This window comes from Platalea leucorodia, assembly GCF_965183815.1.
Source record: "Platalea leucorodia genome assembly, chromosome: 3".
In the NCBI taxonomy this organism is placed as follows: Eukaryota; Metazoa; Chordata; class Aves; order Pelecaniformes; family Threskiornithidae; genus Platalea; species Platalea leucorodia.
The window spans coordinates 46990852-47013376 of NC_138825.1; the positions used below are offsets into that span (position 1 = coordinate 46990852).

A 22525-nucleotide genomic window follows, 5' to 3' on the forward strand; every position below is an offset into this window, starting at 1 on the left:
CCTCCTGTGTGCCCTTGAGAGGTTATGGCTGCAAAGGTGCGCCAACTTTCCTGCCATGGATATGCCTACATCTCTCAGAGAATGTGGCTTCAGAAGTTAAGGCTTTAAAAAACCTAAAGCAAGGGGAAAATACAGAATGTATTTGCACTTACAGCTTCTCCAGACTATCAGGCAATTCACAGTTGACCCATCTCTTGTCCATTCTTTGTATTTAACTAGGTACCTTGTGGCTCAAAAGTACACAGCTTCCACAAGTCCTTAAAAAAAAAAAAAGCTATAAAAAAAAACCCCAATTACTCTGTGTAACTCACTCATTTGCATTATATTCTATATGCAGAAAGAATTAAACAGAATTAAAATCTCAAGAAATACACTGTAATTCCACAGAGAGTAAAGATAGATACATAGTTTTGTTTCCTTCATTTACTGTGAAGCCAGCAGCATACAGAACTTCAGCATAGCCATCCTTTAATAGCTTAACTTTTCCTATTTGGAAGAGTATACTTGTTCTTAGTGATAGAGCTTCCAGGTTTTTCCCCATGTTACCTTCTTTTTCCAAAGTTCTACATTAAGATTCCCTAAGGCTTCAGCATGCGTAGCACTTCAGATAGCTGTTATATTTTAGGCTCTATTTTCTACAAAAGGCCAGTCAGAGTGGAAAAGGGAATCTGTGGGAGAGTTACAGGAAGAATACAGGAGACAAGCTCAGCTCTCAGCTGGACTTTTTATCTATCCCTTTACCCAACACCAGTCCTTACAGAAGCCTGTCACTAACTTTCCAGAAGAGAATATATGGGACAAGCAGAAGCTACAGTTTGCATGCAGAGACTGAAGCACCCTGTAATGGAAAACCTGAGACCCCAAAAAACCAGTACAAGCAGTCAAGGCACTGTGTGTCACTCATTTTATTCCCATATACAAGTTGACACTACACTATTAAATATAGACAATACAGAAGCATTAACAACAAATACTGTTTAAAAACTTTAAAAAACACATATTGCTTCAAGCTTAGATGGTATTTCCCTATAGTTTTTAAAGTGAATTCAGTGCTAACAATAGCTGAGGCAGCTTCCCATTCAATTGTACCCCTAATTTTATAGGGGATACCATCAAGGTGTTGAGTCAGGCTCCATATATGGCTTTGCTGCTGAGTGCACTAACTGAGCTGGAAAATAAACTGGAACATTCAGGTTACCACATGAGGCCCTCAGATTGCTAGCTTTTGGTCCCTATCGCAGTAAAGAAAAAAAAAAGTCAGAGAGGCCTTTATAATTCAGTGGCACTGCATTATACCATAAAAAAAAAAAAGAGAACAGATACACTTCCCTACATGTTAAAAAATTGATTAAAATGTGCATTTGCTACCTGGATAAAATTCTTACCAAAAATTCAGGTCTGTCCCTCAATTTTGTTAAGGTTGGCTCTTAAGTTTAGCTATCACCTTGACTATATCTTAGCTTCCAGTGACAAAGTCTGTAATTCATAGTTGCAAGGATGTGACAGCAGTGACTGAACAGGCATGCTACTGTATTTTACAGGGACTTACTTATGCAGTTTTACATTGTAAACACTAGTCTTCACAACACTATAGTTAAATTGCAGCATTACACATTGTAAAAGTCTTGTTTCACTTAGCTTAAGTACTTTCAGAAACAAAAAGGAATAAACAGTTATTTTAATGAAGACTTTGGACAACTGAGTATTTACTGTGCTCTTACAAACAAAGTTCTACTTCTAAAACAGGAGTGAGAAGTGTTCATCACTTAGCTGAATTCAAGAGTCCATGCAAGACAAAAAGTTTAGAACTTCCTTAATGGATAGGGTGACATTCACTAGGTTTTCCATTTTTTAGTGAGTCCAATTTGATGCAAAACAGCCACCTCCTGTAGGAATCTATGGAATACAATTAAAGCTTTTACACTCGAAAAGTTCCGCTTTCCAAGTCAATTGGCTTTCCATTTGTTAACATCAAAACACTAAAATAACAGTCAGCCTGGCACATGCCAACTATTTTGCATACACAGCTTGCAGTGATCAGAACTATACTATTTCACATAGTCTAAGAAAGCCTACTAGCCTTTTTTTAGTCACATAATGCCCAAATGCAGGAAGGCTACCTGATTTGCAGAATAATTTACCCCTCACTTCAGGCATTATATTACTTAAACCAAGATAGTACCAACATAGCACCCAGGATTATTTTTAGCTACAGACCATTTGAAAAAGCATGACAGTGGCTCACGTGACCTGATTAGCATCACTACCATCTTCTAGCAAATTGTTTTGGTGGGGAACAGCTCTTGACCAGACAAGGATAAGAACTAGATCATTTCCTCAGTACACAGCAGCCTTGATGCTGTTGAAGATTCTCATGCTCTGTAGAACACCTGAACAAGCCTGTTTGAGATGTTTCAAGTTTGGTACCCAGTATCCAAGGCAGAAGACATTTAAGCCTTCTATAACGATTGGAAAGACCAATATCTAATGGGAGATCCACCTTATCCCAAAATGGGTACTTAAGGCAGGCACATAGTCATCTTGGCTCCTCCACTCTCAGCAGGAAGAGAGAACTGTAGAAGCTGTCATTGAAAGCATGGCAAGATGAGTCCTGCCCTAGATAATCAAGGAAACTGTTTAATGCGACAAAATGCACCGAGGGCACAGTCCATCTGCTGTAGTTACGTAAAGCCTACAGAGCCTGTGGGCAACAGGAACAGGCGGAGCTTTTAACTGAGTAAGGCTGTTAAACACTGAGTTAGTGCTTTGATACTGTTGTTCAAAGCTAGGGTGGATTTCTGAATTGAAACAGCATCAGAAGCAACTTAAGCATATTTACAGCAGCTATTTAAAGAGGAAAAGAATATAAAAGGAAGAGAATCTCATCTGGAAGAAAGGCATCCTCTGGAATAGTTTGCCTCAGTTTTGGGCACTGTTTAAAGTTTTAGGAAGTTCTAGCCTGTCGTTTACTTAAAAGTTGGAATACAGTAATTTTGCTGTGTTTAAAACACACTTAATCATACTTTGCATTCCTAGACTTAAAAGCTGTAAGATCTCTAGTAGATAGCCTGAATGAGAGTTGTCTGTATTTTTATAGCTTTATGCTTAACAGGCAGGTAAAAATCAGATTATAATTTCATGGATTCTAGGACATCTTAGTAAAATTAAAATTGAGAGTCATGAAACCTTTACTGATGTAATATAATTAACACTAGGAGGCAGCAGTGCTTGGTCCCTTTGCATGATTACTTTCTTTCAGTAACGCTTCCAATCAAACTTTTCACTAAGCATGTAACTCTCTGGTTGCAGTAGTAATTCTAGAGTCCTGCTTACTCACTGAGGTTGTGGAATGAAGCTAAGACTAGTGCAGGTTTCTGCTGCAGAAGTGCAAGTGTGCCTCCTGTGAGAAGGTGTCCAGTCTGTAAAACACAAGCTTCAAAACAGTTAAACTGAGATAACCAACATATGTAACTAACACACAACACATCTCAACAAAACTTTGAAGCTCACAACTACAGCAATAATCTGCCTAAAGCTTAGTTATCAAACAAAAAAAATTAATTTACAGCAGCTTGGAAAAAAAAAAAGAACACTGAGTATCTCACAAACAATGACTATCTTACTATGTAGAAGTATGACCTACAAAGTGAATGTTCAAACTCCATTATGTATTCTTGTTTACTAAAGGTTACCTCTCCTTCCTTCCCTAGCCCTCACCCCCCACCACAGTGGGGAGTTCTGCCCCAGTTTTGAGAGGCAGAAAGCTTCTCAGGACTTCATCTACAACTTTTATCAACGTGATTTTCAAGTTCAAAACCTTTAACAGTATACTTGTACAATACCACCAAATGGAATGCATATTGCACTCTGACCCCCACTGAGCATCATAGATATTCTTAAGCATTAAAAATAGACTTCACTAGACAGGAGCCAGCCCTCTCCTTCAATAAACTGGCATTTACATGATTAAGCATAGAGTAAGTGTGACCACAAGCTTAATACAGTGGTACAACTTGATACTGGTAGAACAAGCAACTGCTTATTGAGCAGCAGTTATCGGATAATGATTGTCTACATCAGTTATTTGGTACAACAGGCACAGCAACACAACCCTGTAGCTGCTTCTTGCCCTGAAAATTAGTAGTTTATCCTAATGACCTTAGAAATGGCAATGAAAGTTAGCATCAGCAGATTCACTAATCAAACAAGGTTTTTTGAAAGTTTCTATATACAGACACTTGGTATTTGCCTGCCTAAAGCATCTACATTTATTAGTGCTGTTTACCAGATCCACTGGCTTTCCTGTTGCCTGTCTTAATATACTTATTTTGGTAGAAGTAATAAATAGTACTATAAATGCAAAGGCACCTCCATCACACCTTTAAAGTCTTTCCCCAACATCACCTCCCCATGACTTGGACTTTTAAAATAAGGGACAACAGATTATTTGTAACCAAGATCAAAAAAGTGTTTGTTTTGACTCCCTGTATGCTAAGGTTCCCCCTCCCATCCCCAAAACAAGTCAAATGAAGCATTAGAAAGATTCCCAAAAGGGGAATTGTTTAAAAGTCTGGGTAGCTATATCTAAAAGCCTCTTCAAATGTTATGGCTCCAACAATACACCCCACTGTGAGGTAGGTAGCCAAGATAAAAATATTGTAACAAATATTTTAACAGCTGGAAACTCCCTATAAAAACCTTGCATAAGTAGTTTGGTTCCTTGCACCAGTGTCCTGATATGCGTAACTTCTTTTGAAGATGCCTAAGGGAATCCAAATTCACCGAGCTCTTGCTGAGTAGCATCTCATATACTCTGTCATCCAAGGGTTGTCTGGTGGGGAGGGCTTTATTCGCCACGCTTTCTCTGCTTCCGCTGATCGCACTCGCCTCTGAGAAAGCTTCCTTTTCTCCACTTGTCTCCTGTTTTTTGCTCGTAGAGCAGATTCATGAATCTAAAAGACCAGAGTTAGTATTACAGCAGGAAAACAGCCTAGGAACGCCCCCAAGAAAGCTGAGGATCACTTTATATTTGTCCCAATACCCATCCCAAAGAAACAGGGCTTGCTAGCAAGATTATATTTCCTTCTTTAATTTGTACTACCAACAGAAGAGAAGCACAGAAATTTTTGTGATTTTTTTTTAATGCCTCAAAGTCACACTATGAAAAGATTCCAAAAATCTTGAGTGTTTCTCAGTCTTACTGTGACATAAAGACTTCAATTCTCCTATTTCTACCATTTTAATTTCTTAAACATCCCTCAATATGCCCAAGCATCCCTTAAAACCTAAGCCACAGTAGTAAGACAAATCCCTAGAGACTCCTGACTAGAGACTGAAGAACTTAACTTTGAGTACATGCTGCAGGCACACCTACATACATTTTTATATTAATGAATTATCTTGTTTTCCCTACATCAATCTTAAGAGCCAGCTTCTGTGTTTACTGGCTTCTATCTCCAGATTTAAAACCCTGTCTCCCATCTCAATTAGGGGAAAGTAACACCTTTCAAACATTTGAGAAAAGTGACCTAGCCAGGCAGTAAGTAGTAGTTCTCACTTTAAGAAACATCCTTAGTGACAAAGCACTACATAACTGGAAGTGTTTCACAGGTGTCCTGCCCATTCACTCCAAACTCAAGACCTGATCTTAGGGGTTCTGTGACGGGGTTTCTAGCATAAGAAATGTTAGAAGTCTTAGAAAGTATGAATATATCTGCTCAAGTCAGGCATCAACCTCTATTACGCTTCAACATAAAGCACCGGTCAACTGTTTCCACCACTGACCAAAGCTTATCAATCCAGTAACAGTATCCATTATCAGGAAGGGCAGCTTCTTTCAAGAGCTGCAAGGCCCAAGCTCCTCATTTCCATCAAAGGGTTGCACTGTCCAGGAAGGACAAGACCATGCTTCAAACACCTTCCAAAACAGCCCATCAGAAGTCAGCTCTATCTTTCTTACACATCAAGACCACCACCCACCTTAGTCCTCAGATATCTTGGGTCATAGATTCAGACTCTACATTAGTCATAAGATAAACACAAGACACTGGCAGGGGTACATTAATGATTATGTTTTACCAGCCTAGGAGAGTTATAGAAAATAAAGAAATGGATCGGTTGTAACACTCCAACTTTAGTGTTTGCTAAGCCAGGAAACAGACCCCACTACCGCCGAATTCTGGTGCTGCCCTTGAATTTTGTTTGTGCTGTTTTGCTAATTTTTACACCGAACTTGCAGTCCATCAGCCATCTGATAGACCATTCTGCTGTCCGCAAAAATGCTTTGTCAAGCACTGGCACAGGCTGCCCAGGGAAGTGGTTGAGTCCCCACCCCTGGAGGTGTTTAAAAGACGGGTAGATGTGGTGGTGGTGGACTTGGCAGTGCTAGGTTAACAGTTGAACTCGATGATCTTAAGGGTCTTTTTAACCTCAACAATTTTATGATTCTAAAAAGTTCCCTTCTGGCAACCCACTGAAACGAGCTGCTTGACAGACATTTTAGCAGCAAAGCATTCATACCTTCTCAGTGAGGCTCGTATTCCTAGGGAGCGCCCCAGGAAAAGTCACTCTTTCACAGCACAAGCGCTACCCCAGTGTTTATGTACCTGCCTGCTGTGGGATGCCTGGTGCTAACTGCCTGCTGCTTTTCTCTTGTTTTCATGAAGCTCAGAATGGAGAAATAAATTTATAACAGTCGGTTTTGCTGGTAGCACTGTAACAGCCAGAAACAAGATAGCCAAGTTTTAATCAGAACTTGCAAGTATTACTCAAACATGGGAAGTTTCAGAACAGAGTAACAGCTAAGAGCTATTTGATTTTGACATGTCAAACCTCTTCAGGTTTATTGCTAGAATTTTTTTTTTTTTTTTTAGAATTTATTGCTAGAATCTCCATGCACTCCAAGAAAGGCATCCCTGAAAAGTTTTACCTAGATATTAGACACATGTTCTATCCAGGCACTAAGTAGTCACTGCCCTTTAACAAAACAGAAGCTTTTACTTACTTCATTCGCTGAAGCAGAAGCGCAGACATTGTGAGTTTTCTGGCTTCCAGTATCTGTCTGTCTTTCTCCCCACCCATACAGAGCAAACGGATGTTTGTTCTCCTTTGGTGCATCTGTCTTTTGAGGGCTTTTGGCTGATCTTCGATCATTACGACTGGACAAGGCACTTCGACTTGGACGTCGTCCTGTACGGCTGGTTTTGTCTGCTTCCTTTACAGAAGTGTTTTCTACAGTTTTTTCTTGCTCTTCCTTCTGCTGCTTTTCTTGATCTTCTCTTTCTTTCTCTAAAGAAAAAAAAGTTATGCTTTAAGCTTCCAATGACAACATAGTAATGTCTGATTTGCACAGCCTCTCTTAATACATCATTGAAGCTGTGCTTTTTTTAGAAATGGAAGAAGTCATTACTTCCTTAGCAACAGATGTATACCTTGCTTAAATGCCTTCATTCTTTCTTTAGTGACTACAATATTTCCAAGCCCATCCCTCTGTACATCAGCTTTCACATACTTAAACATGCCTTTCACTAGTGAGGCTACAGATAACAGACAGCTCCAGGCAGCATTTTAAAGACTGTTTCCAGTGATCTTCTGTCTTCACTATTTCATGCTTCCATCTTTCAGACAGCAAACATATGGGCTGCTGAATGCCATGTAGATGCTGCCAGCCAGTCAGAGATGAAGTCGGATAAAGAGTATGTGCAATATTAAATACCTAATATTATAAGCTTCCACTGAAAGAAAAAAAGTGATTCATTTTCAAGCTCCCTGATTATACATACATCTTGATTATGGTTTTCTGTTTATGGAGGAGAGGGGAGTATGAAGCAGAGACTTACAAAGTGATAGGCATCACCCTTGCTATCCATTCTGTGAAGCATGTTTTACATTTAAAGTACCACACTCTATAGGCAATACTCTCCAAGGCTCATTTCCCCCACAGAGGCTTTTTAAACCTTCTGTAAGAAGGGTCCAGCATTTGTCCTCCTGGCATTGGGTATGTAGAGTAGGGTTTGTGAGGGAGAATTTAAAGTCTGTATCATTGTTAATTTGCAGATGTAGACCAACACTGAAGGCTGAATCAGCATTAAGACATTAAATAATAAAAACACAGGGAAACAACTGTTCCCTAAGATCCAATCTTCTTGCATTATAGAGCTATGGAGGAACTAGTTTTCCTTTCTTTGTGGTGCCTCACAGCTAGCAATTCTTGATGTTTCCTGCATACTACTACTTACATACAAAAGTTTGGGTCTTAGACATCAGATGAAGGAAGCCATATCTGGTATAACACTGTAATACTTCATAAATCTAAGAGAAAGGCTGGTAAACTAAGAAAGGCTGTAAGTAAGCCTTACAATAAGGTCATAAGTTGTTTTGAACAAGTCTGTTTTATAACATCATTAAATATAGTCAAGTGAATGACCATGGATAATAATTACTGACTGGAAAAGAATGGCCAAAAAAATTTTCCCACCTTTGAGATCTGTAAGGTGTTACAGACTGGTGACAAGAGGTCTTGAACTATTCTGTTAATACTAACCTAATATCTTTATCAGTGATCTGGATGAGGGGATCAAGCGCACCCTCAGTAAGTTTGCAGATGACACCAAGTTGTGCAGGAGTGTCGATCTGCTGGAGGGTAGGAAGGCCCTACAGAGGGATCTGGACAGGCTGGATCGATGGGCCAAGGCCACCTGTATAAGGTTCAACAAGGCTCGGTGCCGGGTCCTGCACTTGGGTCACAACAACCCCACACAATGCTACAGGCTTGGGGAGGAGTGGCTGGAGAGCTGCTCAGAGGAAAGGGACCTGGGGGTGTTGGTCGACTGCTGGCTGAATATGAGCCAGCAGTGTGCCCAGGTGGCCGAGAGGGCCAATGGCATCCTGGCTTGTATCAGAAACAGTGTGGCCAGCAGGACCAGGGAGGTGATAGTGCCCCTGTACTCGGCACTGGTGAGGCTGCACCTCGAGTACTGCGTTCAGTTTTGGGCCCCTCACTACAAGAAGGACATCGAGGTGCTGGAGCGTGTCCAAAGAAGGGCAACGAAGCTGGTGAAGGGTCTGGAGCACAAGTCTTATGAGGAGCGGCTGAGGGAGCTGGGGTTGTTTAGCCTGGAGAAGAGGAGGCCGAGGGGAGACCTTACTGCTCTCTACAACTACCTGAAAGGAGGTTGTAGCAAGGTGGGTGTTGGTCTCTTCTCCCTAGTAAGAAGTGATAGGACAAGAGGAAACGGCCTCAAGTTGCACCAGGGAAGGTTTAGGTTGGATATTAGGAAAAGTTTTTTCACCAAAAGAGTAGTCAGGCAGTGGCACAGGCTGCCCAGGGAAGTGGTTGAGTCCCCATCCCTGGAGGTATTTAAAAGATGGGTAGACGTGGTGCTTAGGGACATGGCTTAGTGGCGGACCTGGTAGTGCTAGGTTAACAGTTGGACTCAATGATCTTAAAGGTCTTTTCCAACCTAAATGATTCTATGATTTATAATGATTCTAATCAAATATACTGCTTCAGTACATTAGTGAAATATGACTTTGGGAAAAATACAGAACCCTGTTTTAGTTCTCCATCCTGCAAATCTTCCACAGTAGTGGACAAGTTAGAGGTGGATGCTAGACACAGAGTATGACCCCTAAGCATTGTGGGCACAAGCAGACATTGTGATCTAAAGTCTCTGTGACTTTTAGGCCAACCATGCCTTTTATACAAAAGGCAACTAAAGCCTTTTATTAACCTAACAGCACAGCAGGCCATTAGACACTTGAAGAGAATCACTTACTACCTTTGAGCATTAGATGCTGCCTTCTGGTAGACACACACAGTGATGCATTCAAAGTCTATGATGTACACATGCTGAACTTGCAAGTTTGCTGCCACACCATCTATTTCTGGTTGTGCTAGGGGTCGGCTGCAAAATACCTCTGTTCCAAGTCTCAGCGCTTTCAGCCCCCACCAGTACACGCTGGTGTGTACAGAGGAAATTCCTCCACTGGTGTAGAAGTAGTAAGGCTTGCTTACAGATTGAGAGGTTGACCACAAACAACTAGAACAAATTTTACCTAAGTGTCTTCATTAAAAGTAGAAGGGTTTGCCAATCCTATGACACAACAGCAATCATTCTTGCTAATTGCTGTGATTTAGCTAGTCAAGCAAGTACATGCCCCATCTGACACTGCGTTAATTTCATTTCTGCATCCATCCAATCCATCCAGCTCTGATGAAATGGAAGTTACCCACCTGGCACACTGGTTAAGCATCCATTTACTCTTGCACTCACTTTGCACTTGTAGGGTAAAGACATGAAGACTGGCCACATGCCCCAGCGTTCCCATAAGGCGAGCCTCATACTCTCTCTTGCTAGCTGTTAGTCTTGCCAGCACATTTCCTACTTGCTGCCAGCCAGCAGAGAGGCCCTGGTGCTGGGCCCTGTTCAGGCTAGCCTATACACACACACACCTTCCAAGGTGTGCAGGTGCAGCATTCCGCTACAGATGGTACTGCAGTACAGCAGAGTATTTGGTTAAGAGTAGCCAGTGGTGTTAAAGTATTTGGAGCAATATTTGTTAAGAATTCAGTTGAGTGTTCCCACAAAACAACCAAGAAGAGCAGTCAAGGCTAAAGGAGCAAGAAGTGAGAACAGAGTGAGAACAAAAAAAAAAAGGCTAGATGAATTTTACATATCTAAATATTGGGTGCACAAAGTTTCAGTCATTATAGCCAAGGCTGGATAAAGCAAGCAGCAGTGACCTCAATGTGGTAAGACCTGCTTTGCATTGTGTCCTGGGCTCTGGGACACACAGCTTCACCTCTAACAAGGCAGCTCATTCATCACAGCCACAACAGGCAGCACAGAGCTATCCCCTTGCAAAATATTATCCGTGCATCTCTACACAGCCCACTCCTAAGAAAGGACTGGCTAGGTCCCCTTCTGTGTAAGAGAGGCCATTATCAGAAGGAAGCACTGTTTTGAGAACATAAAACACTGACAGGGGACATACTGCTGTCAATTCTGAAACAGGAGTGCTTTTATTTTGGGAGGCTGTTCCATCCTCTGTTGAAAGGAAAATGGCATCTTCCTTCTCTACAAAGGAGAATGGAGCAACACGGAGTTCTTGAGCAGCAGAGGTGGCATTTAGAGACTTAAAAAAACAGGAAAGCAAGGACTCTGCAATTACATGGATACTCTAGCTTTAAGATACTACTTCAAGGCAACAGCCATGCCTGGGGATGCTGCTCACTAGGATATAGTTCCAGCTGGTGCAGAAGTGATTGAGCCAGCTTGTCCCAAAATAGCAATAAAAGCATATGGGTAAATGGCAGGCAGAGTCCTGCGCACAGTCTTACAGTAAATGCTGTATGCCAGAGCCTACTAGAGCACCTTATGAGCACCTGCTATTAGAGCAGGTATTTCAATGAATTGACTCCTACAGTGCATTTATACAGAACTCAGTCGGTGAAGGCACAAGGCAGATCTCTTTAACAGTTATTTAAGCCTTTTATTTAAAACTATAGTTTGTATCCAAGGCATTTCGTTAGGCACCCCTTTTCACAGGAAGGTAGAAAAGCAGCAGTTGATAGCGGGGAAGGAGTTAGACCCAGCTGCTCAGGGAGCCTGACCACCAGCAACACCTACCCGTCTCCTTCCCATGCAGTGTGCCAGCTCCAGCAGACACAGGAAACTGAACTGACTGGCTGCAGCATTACAGGGATTAAACAGGAGAGGGGAAAAAGCTAGGAACATTTAAAACTGCATCATGGATGCTAAGCAGAACACACTGGACAGGAGGGGATTAAGTGCTTAGCAGGCAGAATGAGGCTGCCAGGCCCACCCAATATGGCTGTTGAAAGCTCCTGCCCAGAAGAGGTCACTTAACCTTGCTGCATTGCCCAGCCTGCATAATAGCTCCCCTCCCGGGCTCAAGCAGGAGAAGCTCAAGTGGAGCTTCTCTCCTTCCCACAGTACTGGATGCCCTACAGGGCAGACCAGAATCCCATTTCAAAGGCTCTGCTGACTTATTAGAAGTATCAACAACCTTCTGATTAAACCCACAGGCCCTAGGGATCAACAGTATTATCTCTACACAGAGATGTTTGCTGCTTCCTCAGGTTCAGGAGAAGCACTTTGTGCTTAAACGCCATGGGCAGAATTCAGAGTTTCCTGCTTTAGTAGAAACACCTCTCCAAACAGGGCAGGTCTCCAAGGCCTCTCCAAGGGGGCATATACTCAGTTGTGGGTATGAACCGACGACAGCTAGGCAGAAAGTAGTTACTACAGCTGAAACATTGCAACATCATTGCTTCAAGACAGATCTTGTATGAGGCAGTATTGGAGCAACCACCACCACAGCAGTTCAGAGTTGATTATATTCACAGAGGCATCACCTGCAGCAGAGTTCAGAAAGCAATGACTGGCTTGGCTTGATAGCAAAGCTTGTTTCAAACCAAAAAAATGGGAGCAACTTTGAATCGCAGTACTATAAACCCCTAAACTGACACTGTTGCCTTCTTCCCCCACCACAAGCTACTCCTTCCCATGTTTTGGGCCAGCAAATACACCTGCAACATCATGACAGACAAAATCAGGGAACAAGTTTGAAACTGGATCTTCTACTGAGTTGCACTAATCCAGATCAGTCACTTTCCATCTACTGTGTGGCAACTGCCTCGATACCAGCTTGTCACTGCTGTCATTTAAGACCCTTGCATAAAAATGCTGAAGGCGAAATTGCAATCAGGATTGAAAGATGCCTTTATCCTGCATGTGTGTGCAGCAGTATCATTTCACAAGCAACAGGTCTGACAGCAGCGCTCCTGCCAAGAGCTCCCGTCTTTCACTTACCAGCCCACTGGGTTCTGTTGACAGTTTTGAGGATGTGTCAACTAGACCAGTTGATTTAGGTCAAGATTTTGTTGGATTATGTTTAAAGCACCTCTGTGCCTGGGCACGTTCTACAGAACAGTCCCACAAACAGTTCCTGCAAGTGCAGGGCCAGAAGGAATTAACCCGAAGTTGCCACCAAGCGCACCTTCGTACCACTCAGCTATAGCTTAAACACAAGACAGCAGGTAGCAGGTAGGACAAACTCGTTTTGTCACTGTATCTCAGGTGTTCACCTTGGTAGTACTTTAGACCGACACCACTAAACTTCAAAGTCAAGCTGCATACATCAGCTTTCTCTACACACACCAGAAGCATTTACAAACAGCTTTACAAATGGCTACAGGCTCATCTTAATGAGGGAAAGAAGCAACAGTGGCCACAAACACCATTACAAACCGGCTTTACCTCAGATACTAGGCAGTATTAGTGCTGGCCAAGCATACTTGGCCACAAGCACTGTCAGTACCGCTCAGCCAGAGATCAGGGTCCCCACAGAACAGAGGGAAGCAGCAGTAGCCAGGTAACGACCAGGATGCCGCAGCGTGTGGGTGGATGTCAGAGTCAGAAGACAAAAGATGTCATCAGCACGAGCACACTCAGCTACCCCCACAGCACTTCAGTGTAATTAAGTTCTTCCAGAAAAAAGCAGTTGAATAATGGAAGATTCACAGAGTGGTAGTTTCTATGTTATCTCCTCTGCATGCTTTAATTAGCCAGCCACTAAGCAAAAGAAAAATACATCCTTGTAATTGTCCAATACCAAATGAGTTGCTTGCTTACATGTTAGTGCACACACTACTATACAATAAATTTCCACTTAATCCAGCTGCCTAAGCAGAGTTGTTTTCAGCCCTTTTGCTAAGGACTTGCAAAGCTCTTAAATACTGGCAGAACTTAGAAAAACATTTATCCTAAGCCACTTGGCAAAGAAATGCATGTTAGGTAGAGAGTTTTCTCCCCTTGTAGGTGTAAAACAGCAAGGACCTAATAGAACATTAGGTATTCCCTTACAGCAGCCATGGCAAAGTTGCATCAGTTATAGAGGCACAATTGCCCCAGACCCCATAGATTGACAGGCCACTGTTGCCCCACAGTCCCTTTGCCACTAGGAAACAGTAAGCAAGGACACAACTCTGCATGCACTGGGGAGTCACACACACCATCACTGACCACAGAAAGTGGCTGCATGAGCAGCATATCCACAGCTATCAAGGTTTTATCTACCACCAAAACTGACCCTACCAGAATCAGGCTACCAAGTAACTCCAGCCAGATCTCTTCGCAGAGAGGAGTCAGGGAGAGCAGCAGGGAGCAGGCCAAGGACTGAGCAGAGTGCCCTGGCCAGCAGCCTCTAGCCTTGGCAACTGCCAGTCCCATCGAGAATGTAGCAGGCTACCTGCTCCACCCCACTGGCTCAATGAGCAGAAGAATGAAATTCTGGTCCCTACCGCAACTGCCCAAGACTGGCACGTGTTCAGACTCCATCAGAAAAGGTGGAAGTGCCAAGTTCTGAGTGCAGCTTCAACAGCTTCCACCCTCCTCTCACTGGAAGCCAAGCCTTTAGACTGCCCATCAGAACACATCACCTTTTCCCATGCAACTATTGCCTCCTCTTTTGCAATCCCTGAGTGCTTCTTCTCGCCAAGATGCTGCATACTTGCACCTTCTGCACATACTCCCCAGTCGACCTTCCTCAAGGCCTGCTTGAGGAAAGCAAGATTAGACCCACTAATACTTTGTTACATACTGGGTAACTGGGGTGCTTCCCTCACTGCACAGCTTTGGAGATGTAGCGTGTGTTACCCTGGCAGCCAGAGGCTGTGCGCACCCCCACAGGGGGCTGGGTACCACAGGCCCACCCAGCCACGGGTGGGCTACCGTGGACTACCGCTCACTGCAAAACCCCACGTCACTAGCATGCTCTGAAGCACCAGGCCTCTTGAACAGATGACAGCATGGCTAAAGCTTTTGTGGAACACGGTATTCTTAAGGACAATGAATGCAGTTTAGCCTTGAATATCAGAATACAGATAATTCTGGTAAGCTCAGGCCCCAAGGGACATTGAAACAGATTAAGTAGTCTCCCCACTCCAAACAAGCAGGTCTAGCCCCAGAACAACCCCCAGGCAGCACGAGGCTTAACTGAACAGTTCTCCAGGATCTTCCCTGCTGCTGTGCAACAGATATACAGCCAATTCAAAAGACATTGCAAAACACCAATGAATGGCTGCCAGATAAAGTTTTCTTTCATTATAAGTAAGAGATGATATCCTATGGCATAAAAAAAATACCAACTTTGGAAGCTTGATGGTGTTGTTACCTGTCTACACACTGTGCACAGTTAATTCTTGAGGCATCAAAAGGCAAGATACACTAGAACAGAGCAAAGTACTATTAGCTCTGCACCTGCTCAAGGCTATGGAGTTACCTGTACTCAGCTACAAACCCAAGACCAAACCTCAGGTAGCGTTAAAAAACGAGTGTTGGGCTGAGACAGGTTACGCATGCAGATCCCGGAAAGCACCCGCGTTAAGTGCCGGTCGCTGGCACGCAGCCCAACTTACTGCCACTGCTTTTTGCCAGAGACGCTGCTTGTATCACGGCAGAGATGCTCCGCTCCCATGGCAACAGTTTACATAAGCGGCTGTGACTCAGGGTGAGCGTTCCCAACACTTGGCTCTTTAAAGAGACGCCTCCGATGCCGCAGCTGCGGCTTCTCCGCAGGCCTACCCCGGACCGGGTTAATGGCACTTCACTGCCTTCGCTCGGCAAGGGCGAGCGCTTGGGAAAGGCACCGGGCCTCGGTGTCGAGAGGAGAGGTTTCGCCCCCAGCCCTGGCTGCTCCGCTTTGCCCGCACCCCTGGTCCGGGGGGCGGCCAGCGGGAAGCCTCGCACGCCCCCCGTCCGCCCCAGGCGAGCCCCGACGCCCGCTTTCCTCGGCGCCGGCCCTGCACCCCCACCGCCCCCCCTCCGCCGCCGCCCGGGCCGGGCCCCTGCGGGCACCCCCGCCCCCAGGGCGGTAAGACGAGCGAAGGGGGGTCCGGGCGCCCCCCGCACGGTCACGCCGCGGGGGCCGGGCGCCGCCGGGGAGCCCGCAGCGGCAGCCCGCACCTCGCCGCGGCCGCCCGGACGGAGCCATCTTTGACGCCCCCCGCAGAGGAGGCGGCGGGGCCCGCCTGGCCGCGGCGGCGGGCAGCACGGCCCCGCCGGAGGGGAGCCGGGGCTCGGACTGCAGGCCCGCGCCCCCGAGCTGACCGGAGACCCCCCCAACCCCCGCCGCCGCCGTCACCCCCGCTCCGTACCGGGGCTGGCCCGTCCCGCCTCGCTCGGCGCCGCCGCCTCCTCCTCCTCCTGCGCTGCCGCGGGGCTGCCGGCGCCCGGTGGCGAGGGCGACCCGGCGGTGCTGCTGCCGCCGCCGCCGCCGCCGCTGTCCTGCTCCCAGCCGTCCCACAGCCAGGGCCGGTGCGCCTGCTCCAGCAGGCGGCGGCTGAGGCGGTAGCGCAGCAGCTCCAGGTAGCAGGCGCCGCACGACTCCCACTTGGGCTCCTTGAACCGCTTCATGTACTCCGTCTTCACGCGTCGCGCCGGCACCACCATGGCGGGGCCGGGAGCCGCGGTCCTCCGGGCCCTTCGGGTCCTCCGCCTCCGCCGCCGCCGGGACCCGCCGCCGGCCGGGCCCGCCCCCTCCCGCTGCAACGTTTAAATCCAAACAGCGGCGCCCGGCCCCGCCCCCGCCCGCCCCGCGCCAATCGCGGCGCGCCCCCGCCACCCTCCTCCCCCCCCCCCAACCGCCACCGCCGCGCTGGCGTCAGGGCGCGCGCGGGCCCGTCACGCGGGGATGTCGCGGGGGGGCCAGGTGAAGCGAAGCGACGTTAAAGCGCCACGCCGTGCGACGCAGTGGGAACGGAACGGGGCGAGGGCGGCCGCGGGGCCGGGGCCCGGGGCCCCGCGGTGGGGGTGCTGGAGCCCCGGCGCCGGCTCGAGGCGGGACAGCGCAGCCCTGCTGCTGCCGGGGGACATTTAAACCCACAGGGTGCGCGCACTGCGTCAGGGCGAATGCGTTGGCAACGGCAGCGCCTTTTTCGTGCGACACCGCGGCAGGGGTAGCCGCCGCTTCGGGCTCCGTTTCTGACAGGCAAAAAGGACGGGTAGCGGCAGGGGGCCTGCCGCGGGGGCAGAGGCGTCTGCAGCGACAGGGACCCCTCTCCGGTTTGCGTTAATCTGCTTTAAAAATCCATCCATCCGTCCGTCCGTCCGTCCGTGCGTCCCGCGCCAGAACAGGATGTGCCCCATCCAGCCCTGCGTCAGGCGGCCTCTGCAGGCGGCCTTCGCCCCCCGCCCGCCGGCGCCCAGGCACGGCCGCGCTGGCGCAGCCCCCCCGCCTCTCCCCGGCCGGCTGCGCCCCCGGCCCCCGGCGGTTTCGGGGTGTCTCTGCCCTCTCCCACACGCCGCGCTTAGGGCCCCGCACCCGAGTCCCGCCCCTGGGGGGTCCGGAGGGCCCGCGGCGGGCGGCTGCCGTGCCCTCGCCGCCGCACCGCGCAGACGGCGCCGGCGAGGCCCCCTCGCCCAGCCCCGGGCGGCGGGTGGCTCAGGCCCGCCCTCCCCCCGCAGCGCCCCGGCCGCCGCTCCAACACACGGGGGCACTGACGGATTTTCAGAAACAGTTGTGGGAAGCTACTTTTTTTTTTTTTTTTTTTTTATATAAGGAGGGAAGCAGTATTTTTTCCTTGCCTTGCCCTGTGCCTCCGCTGACTGGCACAAACGAAAAAATGCAAGCCGACGCGGATACCCGGGATGGAAAACACTGGCCCAGCCTGTTCAGTGTAACGAAAGTGCTGGTGGCTTTAACGTGAGGGGACGGTGGTTGTACACAGCACCTCTGCCTGTGCAGCAGGTTGATGCAATCCCTGGTACAGCTACTATAACCAAACTGGTTTCATTTAATCGATGCTCAGGCCAAGCAGAATATAGCTCTCAGTGTTTGCATGGACCAGTTGAGGCTTTGCAAGCCGGTGGTGCCCTGGGGTGAGGGAGGGGGGCGCAGACATTGCCTGACCTTTGCAGAAGCACTGGGGTACGTCCCTCCAGCCCTCACAGCCCCCCAGCCCTTGCAGTTATGGCAACAGCCCCGTGAGAGCAGGACGTTGGGGAAATCCAGGGTCGCCCCCTGCGATTCAGGAAAATGGAATCAGAAGAGGCCAGGGCCTGGACATCGTACAGCTGCGTTCACAAACCTATTAAGCTCAGTTTTAAAACCGGTTAGAGCTTCTCCAGCTCCTTTGGGCTCTGCCGCTGTGCTCGGGGGTAGGCAGCAATGGAGCTACAAGGGAGCGGAGCCTGGGCAGCCTACCTACCGGGAAGACAGGCACAGAAACAGCACCCCTGACACGCACACAACAGCTTCAAAAACGAGTGAGGAACTCCTTCTGAGAGCACCTTCTCGCCGTGCTGTGCCATGCGTGGTGCCCTATCCCAGGCAGATGTCCAGGAGCCTTGCCTACATGCTTCGCTGGAAGAAAAACAGGCAAGTGCAGCAGTTTTCCCCCTCTCAGTGCTACCCCAGGGATTACATTTGGGAGCTGCCTCGCTCATTCATTACCCCACTGAGGGCTCCGGTGGCAGCTGGGCTGTCCCCGCTGCCTTCTCCGGTTGCCCTTACTGGTACCCCTGTGGTCCCACTGCGCTCCAGCCGTGCCCTCAGCACCACCTGCTGTAACGGGGGACGTTTCTTGGAAAATAAGAGGAGACAATTGGTATGAAAATACCTGTAACTGAGGACGGCACTAGAGAACGCTGCCGTAGCAGCGCTGGCTAGAGAGGAGAACAGATTACTCCCCAATTAGTTGGGGCTCTGGTTTCTTACTCTGGTATTCTGCTCAGTCTATGCGAGCAGATGACATTAGTGGATTTCATATAAATGGGCAAGGTCTGCGGTTTGCAGCATTTGCTTTCCATCTAGAAAATGTTATTTGGTATGAAATCTCATTTTGAGCCAACCTGCAAAGTATTAGCTTGGCAGTTGTGGTTATGAAAGGCTGCTGTGGTTCCCAGGTATCAATTTCGGGCAACATTTGTTTATGGCTTTTCCTTTCCAAAGAACTTCTGTCCCCAGTTTAGGAAGACACAGCTGTATCAGAGGTACATGGATACTCTGATGGCTCCCCTTCCTGACAGAGAAAAAAGAGTTCACCTTTTGCAGGGCCAAACTTCTCCTGGGGTGCCCGTAAACCTGCCACCCAGTCATTAACCCGTGTCTCGGCCGTCACACGTGAAATGCCAGAACCACAAACACCAGATCCTGGCACGCGGTCTGTCAGTTCCCATTTTCTGTGTTTTTTTCCCTGAACTCTGCACTCTTCAGAGCAGGCATCTACTCTTCATATCAGCCTGCAAGGTGTCGGCACTTCGTGAATAACGTGGTATTGTTAGTAGCTGCCTCCACCCATCCTCTTCGTTGTACTGTACTGGGTTTGGGGGCTCTGTCCCTTGCTGGCATGAAAACGAGTGCCCAGCCGCCCGTGTGCTATGAGGCAAGCTGCACCTTCACACTCCCGCTCCAGTTTCTCCTTCTTAGTGCATCCCTCCCACCCGACGGATTGCACATACATCCCACAGTGCCGGGCGGATTGGCAGCAGCTGAAATGACTGGGGACCATTTGTATAAAAAGACCTGTAACAGAAGCATGCAGAGACACCCAGCAGCGCTGGTGTTGCAAATCACACATTACCTGAGGCTGATGCACGCAGCAGCGGTGGCTGCCAGGCACGTTCCCCGCAGCCTGCCACAATCAATCTTCAGGCTTACAGTGCAGAAACCACCAGGCAACAGGGCCCAGTGTCCCTCCGGGCCAGCCACTGTCCCAAACCGGCTCCGGAGCACATTCGGCAGCTCTGGGAGAGGATGCTGAGACGTCCTGGGTGAAGGACAACTCCTCCCTCACCCCTCCAGCGAGAGCCAAGCGGCTCCGTATGTGCCAGATGAGAATCATTCCCCGTCCTCAACACAGCGGCTCTGGATGTTCTCAGCGTAGCTGTATAAACATTATTATTTTTTTAAGCCTAATGAGTTTTGGCTTCAATACCTCGTGGCAGAGACTTCTATGGCTGAGAGTAGCCAGTTATTAAATGATTCCTGAATGAGGAACTACAATATTTATGATGCCAGTACTAATACTAGAGTTTCCTCCCTTGCATATTTTGCTGGGATTTTTCCTTCATTAAAAAATGAAATAAAGACACCACTTGAAATTCTAAACATGCTTTTTCCTGTGAAAGCACTTTTCCCCTGAGGATCTTAGTTATGCCTCTTAATCTAGATTATTGCTCTCCTACAGGTAGCAAACCAGGTGCCCAGGTAAGTCGAGATTTTCAGACGAGATCAATGGCAGATGACTGATCAATGCCAAACCCCAGAAGTCCCCATTTCTTCCGCTACTTCCATTCGAGTGGGAGCACCAGAGCTTCTCTTTCGTGAGGAGAGCAGCCTGGCCTGGGAAACAGTGTTACTTCTGTCTGAAATAACCACAGCAAAGTCAACAGTAGGGAGAGAACTTGATTTTTATGCAAAAAGTAGCAGTAAACAAAAAATAAGCACATATGTTATCTTGCAGAGCGCGGTCACAGAAAGACACAGGGTAATTGCGTGAGGTAGTTTACACATGGTTTTGACTTGCAGTCTTTTGCCATTGCACCTCTCTGTGGCTCTGGGCAATAAGGGGGGACAGCGGACAGTTTGTATGTAGTAGGAGTGGAAAATTACATGTCAACACAGCTTTCAGATCGGCAGACTGGCTTCCAGCCAGAACAGGAGCTGTCATGATCTGAAATTGGGCTGCTGAGCTATCGCTTGGGTGAAGTCTGGGGGAGAGAAGAAACAGGGAAAAGAAAGAAGCTGTTTCTCATAGAGAACTGTGGTTTTTAAGTGTTTAATGGAATAAAATCCAAATGAGCAAGAGCCTTTTGCCAGGCAGGGATAAAACACAGGCTTCCTAGACCTGTGAAACTCTGCCTTCACCTAGATCGGTGAAGCTCTGCCAAATACTAGGGGTAGCTGTCCCAGTCACCTCACAAAACAAGCCATCGCGCTGTTAATAGAAGCCTGGTTAATCCTGCAGATGCGGGGTCTTTGGTTTCACGGGCTATTATCCCTTTTAGGTCTGCACCAGCTGCCCACAGGGTAATGCTGTCATGAGAGAAGGATCAGAAGAGCCGGTTCAAATGCTCTGCAGGGCAGGTTAGCCAGCGGCAGCGCACTTGGCTGCAAAAGTCCCCCAGAACTGCCTGATGCTGTTATCCAGAGCTCTGGGAAATTTGGTCATGGCCAGGATGGGCTGCAACCCGCCGGGGAAGCCCTGCAACCCCGCTTCCAGCAGCTCTGAGCACAAATCCTGTTACATGTGCAAATCTCACATTTTTCTTGGAGCAACTTGAAGCTTTTTACCGCTACAGCTCTGAGTGGCTGTGCCTCCAAGCACCCACGGCAGCACAGTTTACAGCAACCTCAGCAGCTCCTCCAAGCCTTGCTGACCGTCCATGCTTTGCATCCACCTCTCTAAGAGATGTAACTCCTGGGGCTGTGTGCTAGGGATGTGTTCCCAGGAGCAGGGAGAGACATCTCCCACTGCCCGGTGTCCTCTGGCTGCTGCAGCAGCAAGCCCTGGACTGGGCACGCAGCAAAGCTGGCTCTTCACCACATGATGTGAACACAGCTCAGCTCCCAGCTTAAAAATTGCTGCCGTGGGCAAAGAACAAGGCCCCTGCTGGTATCAGTCTTTTTTTTCCCCCCTTTCTTTTCTTCCTGGCTCCTGCTCCTTAAGGTTGCAAGGTTGCACACCATTGCTGACAGGTCAAGGGGATCCCAGGCAAGGCAACAGGTCTTAGGGCCAGCAGTAACGGGGTACTTGTTAAGGTGCTGCCCCCAGCAACCCATTTGCAAGCTGCCTAATCAGGCTGAGAAAAATCCAAGCTTACATGCCAGCCAAGGGAGAGGCAGGAGAATCGGGGGAGATTCCTTACCTGCTCTCTTTTTATCTCCTGCTTGAGCAGCCCCAGTGACCAGCAGCCTGGCCGGCGAGCCTGGGTCGCTGCCTGGCTGTTGCCCCTCCCGTGGCCAAGGCGAGGAACCGGCTTCCAGCTGTGCAGCTCCCCCTGGGCAGTGCAGGGGACCCCGCTCGCGGCTACATACTTGCATGTGTGTTTTCCGTGATGGACATGGTGCGGGCTTCTCCGGAGGCGGCACAGCTCAGCAGGAGCAGCGGGGAGTGGGCGTGTATGGAGGTGGCTGCTTGCTCGCCCCTCACTGCCCCACCACATCCCTTCTTCCCAAGCGGCCGGTGAATGGGGCGTAACTCCAGATTCAGCTGCTTCCTGAAAATGCACGTGTATTCGCTTGGCATCTCCAACCTAGGGCTCTTCTAAAGGCTTAGGGCCGCTTTTCCCAGTGTGAATGCACCCCCCTCACACACTGCCTTCCCCCGTCCCAACAGCCAGCCTCTCTCCCTCCAGCAAATTAACCCTCGTTCCCCTATGTTGTCCATCAGATTTGCTTGCGTCCCCCTGCTCTGTGCAGGCTGCCCACTTGCCTTTCTTTCCGACAGAGCAAAATGTGTTTCTTCACAGCTGGACTGTCGCGGGTAGACCCAGGAGCT

At 48.2% G+C, this 22525-nt stretch overlaps 1 protein-coding gene across 1 annotated transcript; it reads right to left on the minus strand.

Moving 5' to 3' along the window:
* Positions 1-1057: 1057 nt before the first annotated feature.
* On the minus strand, positions 1058-16536 carry CCSAP (centriole, cilia and spindle associated protein). Its single transcript, XM_082305646.1, has 3 exons — positions 16181-16536; positions 7004-7287; positions 1058-4952 (listed from the first exon to the last, which is right to left on the minus strand). Exons 1-3 carry the CDS (start codon positions 16473-16475, stop codon positions 4779-4781), a joined length of 753 nt encoding a protein of 250 aa, XP_082161772.1. The 5' UTR covers positions 16476-16536; the 3' UTR covers positions 1058-4778.
* Positions 16537-22525: the final 5989 nt, after the last annotated feature.